Source organism: Lissotriton vulgaris, chromosome 5, assembly GCF_964263255.1.
Source record: "Lissotriton vulgaris chromosome 5, aLisVul1.2, whole genome shotgun sequence".
Classification (NCBI taxonomy): domain Eukaryota; kingdom Metazoa; phylum Chordata; class Amphibia; order Caudata; family Salamandridae; genus Lissotriton; species Lissotriton vulgaris.
In genome coordinates, this window is record NC_141693.1 from 1,943,293,573 (window position 1) to 1,943,307,825 (window position 14,253).

The window sequence follows — 14,253 nt, forward strand, 5'->3', positions numbered from 1 at the left end:
TATGTAACAAATGTTGAGTTATTTAACACATCCGATAATTATCTGACGCATTAAATAAAACCAAATTTGCAATTCAGTCTCATGCGTAAACAGTGGTTTATGCATGGAACAGAATTAACCAACCAACTTGTAATGAGGGCCTTAGTACTTTGCTCCAGCCCATTTCTCCGTTGAGTTGTTACCATGTCTGAACCACAGTGGAGGAGCTTGGCAGCATGTGTTATTGAAGGCGGCCTCCATACGGTACATGCAAATATCCCTTGCTGTCAAGTATGTGTTTGTCAACCCCCGAAGACCAGATCTTCAAGGGGTATGAACGCCCATCAGTTGATTACTTGTAGTAGGGATGCCTCATGTTATTTCTTTGTTTTTAGGAGACCTATGTCTCCCTTGTCTGTGGATCTTTGTAGGGTTCTGAGTGCTAGTCTATGGGAACTGACCACCGAAAGTAATGATCTGGTCATGTCACCTATTTTTATTTTTAAACCTCAGTATAGTGAATGGTGTATTGTGTAGCACATACAGGAATTTCGCAAGAGCTACTATTTTGAACTTGGCTGCTCTCCCCAGCAGTGGCAGGGAGAGTTAGATGTCCATCCCTCGGTTCCACAAGAGTGACTCTGTGTTGTCTCTGAGGAGTATTTAAAGGGTTCATATTCGGGCTTAAAGGGAATAGATCACATTCTAGTTGGGGTCCAGTATTCCGTTGGGAATAACAATGAATTTTCCCAGTTTGTCATAGATCTCAAATATACATTTCAGTCACCAAGTAGTTGCCCAGGCCCTTCATATACAATAGTACATCGTTAACATATTATGATACTCTTTCATCCTATTCCTGGTTGCATTCCCATATCTGAACCCCTTCTAATCCACTCCACAAAGGATTCTATCTTCAGCGTGAACAGCATGGGTGATAAGGGGCAACCTTGACTTGTTCCACTGCCGATAGGAAATATCTTGAACTGTGCACCAATAACTCGCACTTTGGCCATCAATCCATTGTTGTACAGTAGTCTGGCCTATGACATGAAATGAGGACTAAAGCCCATCTTTATAGCACCCAAAACATGAACTTCTATTCTACCAAGTCAAAAGCTATATTAATATCGAGTGACAGTACGGCAATGGGTTAATTGGCCTTTGTAACATGGTAACTTGTTAGAGTCATCTTAAATTCAATCTAGTCAATTTCTGTGGCGAAACCCCAAATTGGTCCTGATGTTCCAAACCAGTTATCAGTAGTACAGCCAATTAGCTAACACCTGATTCACAAAGTTAAACTTAGACTCAAAGGCACGTTAATACTAGTCACTTTATTTCTAGTAAACTTACCAGTAGTTAAGTTACTACTAAAATCAGTAGTAGTTACTAGTAGTAACTTACCTTTGTGATTACTCGCTATTAGGAAGGGGCGTGCCAAGGGCATCCCTTCCTAATAGTGACTCGCACTTCAATATACGATTGTTTTGCGACTGAAATTTGCTGTTGCAAAACACTGACAGTTTACCACCAGCTTCAAGTAGGTGGTAAGACAAAGGCGTCCTCTGGTGATATTTATGGGTGAGCTAGGAGTGTGCATGTAGCACGGGAGGAGCTTTGCATGGTGTTGGAGTAATGCTGAATGCCAGTGCAGAGATGCACCCGGTGTGTGAGGCTGAGAAGAGAGCTTCCTCTGAAGAGCTTTAAAGAGTTCTGGAGTGAGCTAGAAGACCTAGGATGTTGAGTGTGGATAATAACCTTGCGTATTATGATATAGTAAACCCCTCATTCCCTTACGGTTGACTAACGTAGTACCAACCTGCCCTTAATAAAGGAGGTTCATCCTGAACCCCAAAACCAAGCAGCAACTTTAAGCATGGCACTGACTTGCTATGAAACAACACTTAGACATTTTAGCCTGGTATCGAATTTTAGCCACTAAAATGTAAATCTCACAGGTGGCCCCCAAAATATATTTTTGGTTCTTAATCCTCAATACAGCATGTGGGCTTTCTGTATCTGTTGTCCACATCATGGCACCACCACGGCCCCGAAGAAGGTATACCCTTCACGGTAGTCCACCAGATCAGGATGACTAACTTTGACGGACAAGCGATGATTCTTTAAAAGCTGTACCAAGGCCCCCTGGTTGATGGAGGTGTACCAGACAGTTGCGTGGTTTCCATGGCTGCACACGGTCTCCATGGCCTGCAGCAGTCGGATGTCCTCCTTGTAGGAGCTGTGGTACGTATAGAGCTCGCTGTATAGAGTCAATGAACTTCCACTGCTGTGGCAGCTGCTGTTTCGGAATCCCACCTGGCAGTAAACGTAGTAGAAGCCGGCACGCGGGATCACCAACGAGAAGCTGTTGTCCTGTGCTTCATGGTTTGAGAAGACCTGTTTCCACACCAAAGTCTTCCTGTGGTTTAGGTTGCTTGGGTCCATCCCTGTGGGAAAAGGAACAAAGGCAAAATGCTGTTCAGTAAATTAATTTTTCAGTGTTTCCATCAAAAACTCTATGGTTATTAAATATGGAGTTACTGTGGGGGGCTCTTCCACAGCACAGGTGATGTGGAAAAGGGTGCACATGATGATGCGAAGTAGGGGGGCACATTCATTTGCAGAAGGTGGGCACAGGGTGATGTTAGAGATGTGTTAACCTACTCCATGTCAATCATGGACATCACTGCCAGTCCTGATTTCGAGTACTTGCAAATTTCGCATGCAATTTCAAGGGTGCAAGGGTGTCAAAAGAACACCCTATTGTACCTCTGAATTTGTGATGTGCACCCATTTTGCGCACACACATGCCCTTGACCCAAGGGCAGGTGTGTGTTCTAACCTGAAACTTTGAAAAATGCACTTTAGTGCATTTTTCAAAGTTTCCGCTAAATACCATCAGTTTGAAATAACTGGTATTTAGCGGTATTTAGCGCTCCATAATAGCGAAATCGCTATTTTAAATGCAATCTTGCATTGCATTTAAGGAATCGCCATTTGCGATTCCCTAAATGCAATCTCAAATGGTGATTTTTGCATTTAGGTTGATGCATCCCAAATACAAAAATTGTGGTCGCAAAGGTGCAGATTCAGTGAATCTGCCCCTTTGCGACTGCACTTTCAAATGATGCATGTGCCCCTAAATGTTTAATTAAAATTAGCTTGACTAAAAGTTTTGTGATTTTGAAATTGACTTTGCTTGTTTAGCGTGTTTTCAAGGTTTCATTACCTAGAGAACGGAGTATTTTGTTTGTATTCGTTTCTAGATAGTACAGTCTGACAAAAGAAATCTTCGCAAGAAATGTGAAGTCCTAATGAGCAGATGTAGCCTCCTATTCATCGTGTGTCAGGAACGAGGAATGCTCAAGGTTGCAGTAACTGTCCAAGTTCTGTGGGATGGGAACACCTGGTGATGCTGCAAACACACAGCACAAGAAGATACATCATTGGTACTTGGTGGGGTGGAAGGCGAGATACAATAGTGTTCACACTGTTAGAAGAGAGTCGTTTCCCATAGACTTTGAGAGGTTCAGACCTCTCTGCCTCCTTTATTCTTGCAAGTGTGAAGCTTCATGCTAAACACTTATTCCTGTTGTGTAAGGCTTTCGCTGGAGTCAACATTAGGCTGACACCTTCTGGAACTTCTGAAATTTCCTTCAGACCCTATTCTATTATAGCCTTATAGCCCGCCGTAGAGGGCTATACCAGCTATTAAAGGCCCTCTCCAACGTTAAAGGCCCCGAGCCGAAGGCAAGGGCCTTTAACAAGGGAGAGGGACTTTAATAGCGGTATAGCCCATCTACGAAGGGCTATAAGGCTATTAGAACATTCTGTCACTAGAGGACAGAATGTTCTAACAAAACAAACAAAGCCTTTTGGGAGCGTGAGGGGATTGGAATCCCCTCAGGTTCCCTGAAGCCTTTTTTCACAGCCAGAGCTGTGAACAAAGAAACATTGGAATGTTGGAGCTCCAGGCTTATACCAGCCATTATAAGCCCAGAGCACTCCATTGTTTTCAATGGAGCTCCCAACATTCCAATGTTCTAATAACCATTCTTATTCTAAACTTAGAATCTTGATTAGATGACTTTAGAATGTATTCATGTTTAGGAGAAAAAATCGGAGTGTCTTTAAGAAACACCTATTTCTAATTTTCAATTTCTGTATTGCTGTGGCTGTGATAAATTTATCCTATTAAAACTGAACTGATTGAGATATTTCAGCTTGTCAGCTGTAATCGTGTATCTTTTTAATATTCTCCTGAAATGCATATATGTTGGATTGACTTTAATTGGAAATAGAACAAGAATTCAATTACTGATTCTTGGCCCTTATTGTGGGGCCAAATGGGCTTGACAAAGATTGTTTTTTTTTCTTGCCCATGCCTTGAAACGCCTCTGCCTTAACCGTTCAAAGATTGCTAAAATAAACTTAATTAAGCTGAATAATATTGAAACCTGGAAGCAAACGTGATAAGCCCACAGATGATATTCAGAGAACACGGTAACTTCTGTCTACTTCCGGCTCCTCACAGGAGGATGTTACGCGGTTTCATTCTTGGTAAGACCGCCTAGCGCTTCTCCGAATCCAGCCCAGCTGAACTCTTTGCATGTGGAGAAAGCTCTGAGCTCTCCAGTTCACTAGCAACACTACAGGATATTGTGCATTAAGCTGTGTGTGCCTCGTGCTGCCCTAACCCTCCATGAGGTGCTTCGCCTGTGGGCAGGAGGAGAACGTGGTGCCTCATGGCAGCCCTCGTACCTCTGGCTTCACTCCCAGCCCTGCCAAGTCCACACATTGCGGGTTAGCCTAACACAGTTGGATGTATGACGTTACAACGCATGCTTTTACCACGCATGCCTTTACAATGTGGTTTTTACAACGCATGCCTTTACAACGCATAGTGCTTTGGGGCGCTGGATAGTGAATAGTTTAATTTACTATTCCAACTCCTGTCCCCGTGGATAGTAGGGAAGGTGTTGGATAGTACATTAAACCTATTCCCTATCCTAGAGTGCCCCCCAGCGCAATGCGTTGTAATGGTTTGCGTTGTAAAAGTTGCGTCGTAATGGTAGTGAGTTGTAAAAGTTCCGTTGTAAAGGTTGTTTACCAACACAATTCAATGCTTGGACACGCAGTACCTGGCCTAAATTGAAGGTCAGGCAAATTTGAGCTCTTCTTAGATTGCTGAAGGCATTTGTTTTTTAAACGAAATATCAAACTGGTGCCTGGAGCAACCACCTTGTCTTGTGATTAGGGAGACGCGCTGGAGGATTTCAGAAAGCACAGAAAGAGAAAAAGACACCTTTTCCCAATCCGGTCAGCCGTGAGTGGAGGACGATGCCCTTCTCCAGGGGCTGGAGGTGCCGTAGTGCGTTTGAGAAGGTGGAAAGGGGTAGGAAGGGTCACTGCTTCCCTTTGCCTGTGTGAACACAATGACCTGTATCCAGAATGGCTTAGAGAGGACAGAGAACCAGGCCGATCCTTTGCCATTTGGTTTCCATGTTAATCATAACCATTGAAAAATACCTATGCATAGGCGTAGCTTCAGGGGGGTGTTTGGGGTGTTACACCCCCTAATAGATGTACTTTCAGATGAATAGTTGGGAACAGATGCTTTCAGTCGGGTATAGTGAGGTGTCTGTCGAATTTCACCTGGGAGTTGTGCATGCACACACTGAAACACACACACAGACGCACACACTCACTCACTCACTCTCTCTCTCTCTCGCATCTCTGTTTTGAAAGTCCTAAAAAATGTTGATTATTTGACAAAATATTGTGCTTCTTTCACTTAGTACTCATACCGTTCCCATTCCTCTGCCTTTCCACTGCCCTTTAAGCCCATCTCACACAGTCTCCATGTCATATAATGTATTTTAACATTATACGCCAACACAACTGTCTGGAAATCTAAAGTTCACCTCCCCTCCTCAATCTTACAGACCAAGCTACGCCCCTGTAATTATGTTGTAACCTGGTACAGTTTACCAGAGTGGTAATTGAACAGATATTGATTTCATGACAGTGGCACAGGGATTCCCAGGTTATTTGGTGGTGGCTATCTGAGATTACCAAGCATTGTCCTTGATTGACTATTATGGCTTAACAAACGGTTAGTTTTAACTGCAATGTGTACTAGGCATAACATTCAAGGTCATTAAACTGTAGTCATGCTCCCAAAACATGTATTCTTAATAGGGCTCGGTGTAGATTGCGAAGTAGCGCTACGTGAAGCTACGCAAAGTGCACTTCGCACTACGTGAGCTACGCGTAGCACTATGCGAACTGCGTAGTACCCTGTTCGCACTGTGCAAGATGCCGTTTTCAATGATTGCACAGTGCAGACAAGCATCCGGCACTGTGCAATCATTGAAAACGGCATCTTGCACAGTGCGAGCTGTAGTTTTCTGGCGCTCGAGTAGATTTTTACTCGAGCGGCAGCTTTCTCATCACGAGCATATGTGACCACTCGCAATGAGAAACCTGACCTCCCCGCGTTGAGCATCTCGCCGGGAGGTTTATTTTCCACGCTCGCGATCGGCAACTTCATGTTGCTGATCGAGAACGAGGAAAAAGTCTCGCCGGGATGTCATTTTGCTTGCTCGCGGTCGCCAACTTGACGTTGAGGACCACGAGTACGCAAAAAAGGACCGCTGCACTACGCTACGCGTGTTTGCACTGTGCTACGTGCAGTTCGCGTAGTGGGAAGTAGCGCAAACTTTGCAAACTACGCGAGCGTAGCACTTTGTCCAAGGTTAGTGTTTAATTGGTTATTACAATGCCAAATATATATATGTAAGGTGACCCTGTTAGCAAAAGAAAGTACGTCAGTGTATGTCAGTGTGCTTATGTAAGCCTTTTCGGAATACCGCTGGGCAGTTCTGAGGCAGTTTTTATACCACAACCGTGGGTAATTTGGGGAACCTGTTTTACTACATAGGTATAAGAAGTACCCTATGCACACACATCTATTAGTCAGATAGTCAATATATTGTCAAATATGTAATAGTAACACAATTAAAGTTGCAGAGGAATGATGATTCTTTTTGTAGATTAAGATCTTCAGTTCTTTATTTGGTCAAACATGTAACAGCACTTCTTTTTCCTTGACATACGGGTTTCATCCAGCTTGCTGGTTTAACTCATGAATGGTTAATAAGGTTTTCCATTCACCCAGTTGCACCACCAATACAATTTTTGCTTAGAACTTATACTCCTGTGCTTCTATCATAGGCTGTGCGCCCATTGCTTACTGACACTAAAAACCTTGTAGCTATAGTTACTACATAGGTATAACTGTGGTTCTCTTTTCAGTTCTCGGTTCTCTATTATGCATCACTGAAAGTAAACACATAGGGCATTCATATGTCCCACATAAGAAAACTGAATATATGGATATGTCACACATAAACAGTCTAAAATATTGGCAGCCTTTGAAATGTCTTGAGACCTGCAGCAAGCCTTCTTCTGGAGAACACAGAGTTTCTTCACACAACTCCTGCCCTGCTTCACTGCCCTGGGTTCCCACTCATTGTATTTATTTATTTAAGGTGACACGTTAAACATTTACCAATTGTACTTTAGTACCCCAACTGAAAAACTGTTTCTAAAATACTTTCCAGACTCATTTTTGGTTTCTCAGGACTCTTGTTTCATCCTATACATATACAGGACCGCCCCCTGCTGAAAGCCAGCAGAGGCAAAAGACAAAACTAAAATGACAATAAAACATTTTACTACCATTTTATTTTTCATCCTGCAGGCTGGAACTGAGCCGAAGGAGGGGTGTGGCCACGTACACTGGAGGGGGGAGTGGTGGGCACTGCCAAGTGCGCGTGATGGTTTGGCCAGCCCTCTGGGGCCAACCAAACCGTCATGTGCACTTGGCATTTCTCCATCTAGCTGCATTGTACAGCTGGTTGGAGAAACCAACACCGGCTCCCAGTCTATGTCTGAGTGCCGAACCAAGGTGCTCAGACTAATCCCAGCGCTGCTCACATGCTGGTAAAAGTACTCCTAAAAAAAAAACACACACAAGATGATGGACGGAATGTTGCACATTGGCAAAACATTCACCCCCAGTCACAGATCTCGGTTTAATCCATCGTTATTTTGCTCACCAAGCAACCCCAGCTCAGACATGGCCATATGCAAATCAGTCTTGACCCTGTGCGTCATGGGAACAGTCCATCCCGAACTGCCAAGCCATGTCTTCCCTGGACCGGAATCAAGCATCCTAGGACCGGTTTCTGGCTATCAGCCGTCTTCAGCTAGGATAGCTTGACTCCAGTGGCTTAATGAGCACGGGACCCACGTCTGGGCATACCCTTCACACATAGGGTGAACAGAAAAACACACAAGAATAGTACTCCTAGCATGTGAGCAACGCCGTCATTGGCAGCTGGGAGCCTGTGCAGTAGCATCTGGACGTCTGGCTGACAAGGATCTGGAGGAAGGCGGCAGCCTCCGGAGCAGGTAAGTGCATTTTACTTTCTTTATAATATGTTTTTTGTTTGTGTTCCCTCCTCCCCTAGTCCCTACCACTTGACAATACAAATGGCCACTCCTTCTTTCAGGAAGGATGTAAGAGAGAAAAACACTCCAAACATTGCGTTACACAGTAACCCTAGAATTGTAGTAAGTGTTGGGTGACATTGTCAGAGCCTTTGGGGGGTGGTGGGAGTTGTCACAGGGCAGACAGGAGCTACTGGGCCACAACCTTGGGGGTTGAGGTCGTTTGCCTCTGATGTACCGGGGTCTGTCCTTCTGGGGCTCTGCAAACCGGGCCAAGTACAACCATTTCTGCACTTGTCTCTCAGGTTTGCAGGGCGAGGAGACACAGGCTTCACAGGGATCTAGTGTGTGGGACAAGAGCCCAGAACTCAACAGCCACCATAAACTTCTCTCCAGCTGAATGCTCATCTTAATATAAACACAGTAATTTAATTTAATAGCAAAACAAAATACTAAGCAATACAATCCAGTATACAGGGCAGTGATCCTAGTAATGATACTCCCCCGGGGTGTAGCAGGGTTTCCGTTCTCCCACAGAACTATGCATAGAGATCTAGAACCTTAGTGAATTAGGGTGACCCAAAACTCACCTCAGTATCCAAAATCCCCTTACCTAGCTAGCTACAGTGTCTCATTGGTCATTACAAACTCCCAATGACTTACACAAACCAGAACATGAACTTAGGTTACCTCAGGTATCGTGGAACACATGAACACTCTTTCGCTCTATAATCATTTCAAACCAGAACATGGAGTAAAGAGGACACATGCAATTTTGAAATATTTATTAATCAATGCAATGTTCTCAAACGCAGTATCTTGTACAATACTAACAAACAGATTATAAGAATCAAAGTTATCAGCATAGTTACTAGTCCATAGTACGCAAACGGTGATAGCATATTATAATGCTAAAATGAATAGGAATTAACAACACCTATTTCTCACCTCCCTATTTAGCATATTATATTATATTATGAAGGTCTCTTTTGGGTTTTAGCAGGGCGGGCCCATACCTCTAAATGTCAGGAGGAGAGGATCACATCATCAGCTACCAGCTCTCTGCATGCGAAGCATCTTCAAGTGTGTTTTTGCATTTCCTGTAACTCTATCTTAAACCCGCTTAGAGCCCAATGTTGGCAGCAACTGTATTTATGTTATGTCTAATGTGGTGCGAGGATCAGACCTCCCAGCAACCTTGTATCGAGTTATTCTTAGAGGGTTCAGCACTCACTGTTCAGACAGTGTACCAAGCAAAACTGATATCAGAATAATAACACATTATTCTCAAATAAATCACATCACTCTTCTAGTTTGAAAGCTACAACAACAAGTATGTGTCGTGTGCAAAACTGAAGCCGAAGGAAAAATGGCGTTTAAACATGTAATAAGTTCATGCTAACTTAACACGGTATATATAAAGAAGTATCTATATGACAGGGGCACTACACCCACACATTTCCCTACATTCTAAATTTCAACTGGGTGACCATTCATAAGATTGTCCATTTACACATTATGGAAAAAGAAGCATGAATACATCTCAAGTGCAGATTCTGGAGCCCCTAAAGTCAAAAGTACAATCAGAACCATCCAAGTGTCTATTAATTAATCCTTTTACCCTTCTACCCACCCACTGATTTTCACCTTTACGTTCTATCATCCATGTATCCTTTCATCCAGTATTTAGTCTTTCACCAGTCCATCCATTGGCTATTCCATCCAGCCATCTGTTCACACATCCATCATTTATGCATGCTCCCTTCCATTCAACCATCTACTCAAACATCCATTGTTTGACTTACCCATCCATCAATTAAGCCTTTCATCCATCAATTGATCTGTCCACCCATCCAGCCATAATCTCAGACTTTCATTTACTCTGCCATCGTTCAACTCAGTGATACTCAAAGTAGCATGCGGCCGTCCTGAACTTTATATGCGGCCCCCCTGGTCAACAGCAGGACTGGGCTGCTGTTAATTCAGCATAGCACTAACTTTAAAAAGATGTTAAGTAAAAAAGTCACGTAAATCAAAAAGAGACTAGCTAGAGATGGGGTTAGTCTGACATTAATGTTATTATTGTCATAGCGACTCAGTATCGTTTTGCCGATTGGCAGTGGCACCTGTTGGGTGTCTTTGGAAAGCCCTCACCCACCAACCTAGTTGGTGGCATGCTTCATCATCGGGCCCACCCAGTGACACCTAGCGTGTCCCGGGTGTGCTTCGACGCCTGATTACAGCGGAGCAGGTATGTCACTGTGTGTGCGGTGTAGGGTGTTCAGGTATGTGAAATTAAAACGGCTTGGCGGATGGTCCCTGGGGTGAGGATATTTTATTAAAAGGGCCTCCGTCAGCGGTTAAAAATAAGGCTCTGGGACGTTAGAGGCGGGTTACGATCTCCTACGTCCTATGAGTGTCAACATGTTTCAGCCAGTGCCTTATAACTAATCTGGCTTTCTTCAGGACAATAAAATATGTGTGGGTTAAAATAGGGGTTCGCAGAACCGGAGGAGGCACAACAGGTCCCACGCTGGTGCTGGCCAGAAATCCTGGCCACCCCTTGCCACTTCAATAACCTTGGAGCAAAAACAAGCCTTGAAAGCGTGATCTTGAGAAGGGAATCCCCCCTCTCACAGTTAGATACACTTTAGGGCGTGTAGACACATAGACTACACTACACAACCCCTAAAATCAGTGGGTGGCTTGGAACCATCCAAGCGTCTATTAATTAATCCTTTTACCCTTCTACCCACCCACTGATTTTCACATTTACGTTCTATCATGCATTTATCCTTTCATCAATATTCAGTCTTTCACCATTCCATCCATTCGCCATTCCATCCAGCCATCTGTTCACACATCCATCATTTATGCACGCTCCCTTCCATTCAAACATCTACTCAAACATCCCTTGTTTGACTTACCCATCCATCAATTAAGTCTTTCATCGATCAATTGATCCGTCCACCCATCCAGCCATACTCTCAGACTTTCATTTACTCTGCCATCGTTCAACTCAGTGATACTCAAAGTAGCATGCGGCCGTCCTGACCTTTACATGCTGCCCCCCTGGTCAACAGCAGGACTGGGCTGCTGTTAATTCAATACAGCACTTATATTAAAAAAGATGTTAAATAAAAAAGGCAAACATGTATTTGAAGGTTATTTAAAGTTAAAAAAAGGAAATAATTAGGGTGTCCTGTACCGTTTAACTTTAGAAACACCTTCATTTTCAAACACATCTTGCAGAATAAGTGCTAAACAATGATAAAATCTAAAAGTATATTTCATTAACATGCAGAACTGTTTCACCTTAGTATATCAGATTATATCATTGCAGAGTTTTTTTTAAAGAGGGACAGTTTTCAAACATGAATTTGGTAACATTTCTTCTTCCACTCCCCTCACCCTGACAACAATGCCAATAGTGAACTAAGAGGTAAACCAGTTGTAAGGTGCACTCTTTGGGTGGCCTTTGATCCTATTATACATGAACTAACATCATAGTTTATTAAATCTAACACTCGAGAAAGTTTTGCACAGCACATATCCTAAGGTCATTTATTTCAAGGTTCTCGTACATGTGATTATGAAGAAAGAGGAGGGAAAGTGAAATACAACAATTTCCTGGGAGAACACAATTTTGTTAAGTGGAGAAGCTGGGATTAATCCCAGGTTTCTGGTTTTATATTGTGCAGTTCTGCCATCAGATGTGTATGCTTCACTTCCCCTACACCCACCTTACCATCATCTACCCCCAACCGACACCCTGCAGGCATCAGTGCGACTCTCGGACACATCACTGAGCATACATTTTGGCCTCTCGAAAAATGTTTGCGAGTAACCATGGTTTAACCCTTCTATTAATCTATCCATTCACCCATCCTTTCATTTACTCGCCCATCAATCCTTCCTATGATCCTTCTATCACCCTTCCTTTCTATCACCTTTTCTTCCTTTTAACCTTCCAGCCTTCTTTCCCTTCACCCCATCTTTCTTTCTTCCTTTTAGACTTAATTATGAACTTTTGTCTGCTGAGTTGCAGGTAAAGGAGGATCATAAAGATCTCAACTCTGCATGAGCTGTTAAAGTTTCTGGAGATTTCCTCCTGGGGTTCCTCAAAGCTCTCAGCCAGTCCTGATTCAGTGAGGGTTTGCCAGATTGCCTTGAGACAAGTTCCCGGTCAAACATATGGAAGTCATACCTCCGGAGCTTTCCAGCGGGACGAATCAAGGATCCAGGCCGGCTCGCGGTTGAAGGTGGGTGGCTTGGCTCATGTGGTTGGTCTAGTCATCTTTTATATGTACGTACTTAAAAGCATTTACAGAGCTTTTTTTCGCAGTGTACCTCAATGCTCTTCATCAGTCCAGATTTCAAGCAAGTTAGGTCCACGGGGCAATAGTTCCAGATTGTGAAGGTGCAGTCAGTCAGAGTGCAGGGCCGGTTTGGTACAAATCAAACTTCTCTGCAGGCCCCTTCTTCTTCTTCTTCTTCTTGTTTCAAGCAGAAGATTTGATAGGCTCTGCCCCTCTAAGATACCTATTCAGTGTTCTCTGGGGTCATACAAGAGGGCGCTCCTTTCCAATGAGATGCAGGACGACACCCCAGAGCATGACCATGTCCTCCAAAGTGTGTCACAATGGTCTCCCAGAAAGCACTATTTTTCCAAAATTCAATACGGCTGAAGTCTCAGCAGAGAGGCAAGAGCTGGATAACCCAACCTCAAGGATGGCTCATCTCCATATTCTCCCTCCCCCTGGGATCTGCACTTTCCTTCCGTAAGCCTGCTATCTGGCTGGGTTCAAAGAGTAGGAGTGGTAATGAAACTGGTTTCTCCCACCTGTATCCTTCTGTTGCAGATGATTATTTATGACCCCCTCCCACTTGCTCTAGCATACCTAAGTAACAGAACCCTCTCCTCTCAGAATGGCTCCTTCACCTCAGGGCTACTTATCACCTCATCAAAGCAGCCTGGCTAATCCACTTAACTCTGACCAATCAGGAAATGCAAACAGTTCCTGATTTCCAACACTTAGTAAATCTAAAGTAACGCAAGACAGTGCAAGTCGCTGCCTTGTGTTACGCTGCATTGGGAAGGCATTCCATGGGTGGAGTGTGGACGGTCCCGCGCATCCACACCTGGGGTTTAGCGCACTTACAAATTTACTAAGGGTAGTAAATGTGGGAATGTGTAAAAATGGTAAGCCATCCCAACATAGGCGAAACGAGGAGAAATATTTTCAATTCTCCTCGATATTTCCTTGTCTTTAAAAAAGGAACTAGCCTCTGAGGACTGTTTTTGAGCTGAAAGGTGCTCCTTCCTGCACAAAAATAATACTGCCCATAACTCAAGCACTTGCACCATGATGTAAGGACGCCTGCGTTGGGGCTGGGCAGCACTCTGTGCGTCAGCGCAGACAGAGAGCAAGACTCTGCCATATCTGAGTAAACATGGCTCATTGATGCTCTCTCCATTTGACACGGTGCAGCTCAGCAAGTTGCCTTGCACCACATGTTAGTAAATGTGGGCTGACAGGTTGGTCCTGAATACATCGGAATGCCCCTCTATGACTCTCCATCCTTCCTGCTGATTCCTAAAATTACTACACAGTCCCCCACATGCTCCATGGTCCCGGGGAACCCTTTGTATCTGAACCAGTTTTGGATCCACAACTTCATCTATGTTGTGGCAGTTGCCTGTCACCAGCACTGGCAGAGACGGCCTCAGTAAGTAGCTTCACTCTGCTCTCG

The 14,253-nt window shown here is 43.9% G+C and overlaps 1 protein-coding gene across 1 annotated transcript in view; it reads right to left on the bottom strand.

Annotated features, from left to right (window-relative positions):
* Nucleotides 1–1,608: 1,608 nt before the first annotated feature.
* Nucleotides 1,609–14,253, bottom strand: part of LTB (lymphotoxin beta) — a 40,608-nt gene continuing 27,963 nt past the window's right edge. Inside the window, exon 4 of the mRNA XM_086924604.1 lies at nt 1,609–2,429. Within this exon, the coding sequence (XP_086780730.1) occupies nt 2,014–2,429 (416 nt within the window). The 3' untranslated portion in view covers nt 1,609–2,013. The remainder of the gene's footprint in view (nt 2,430–14,253) is intronic.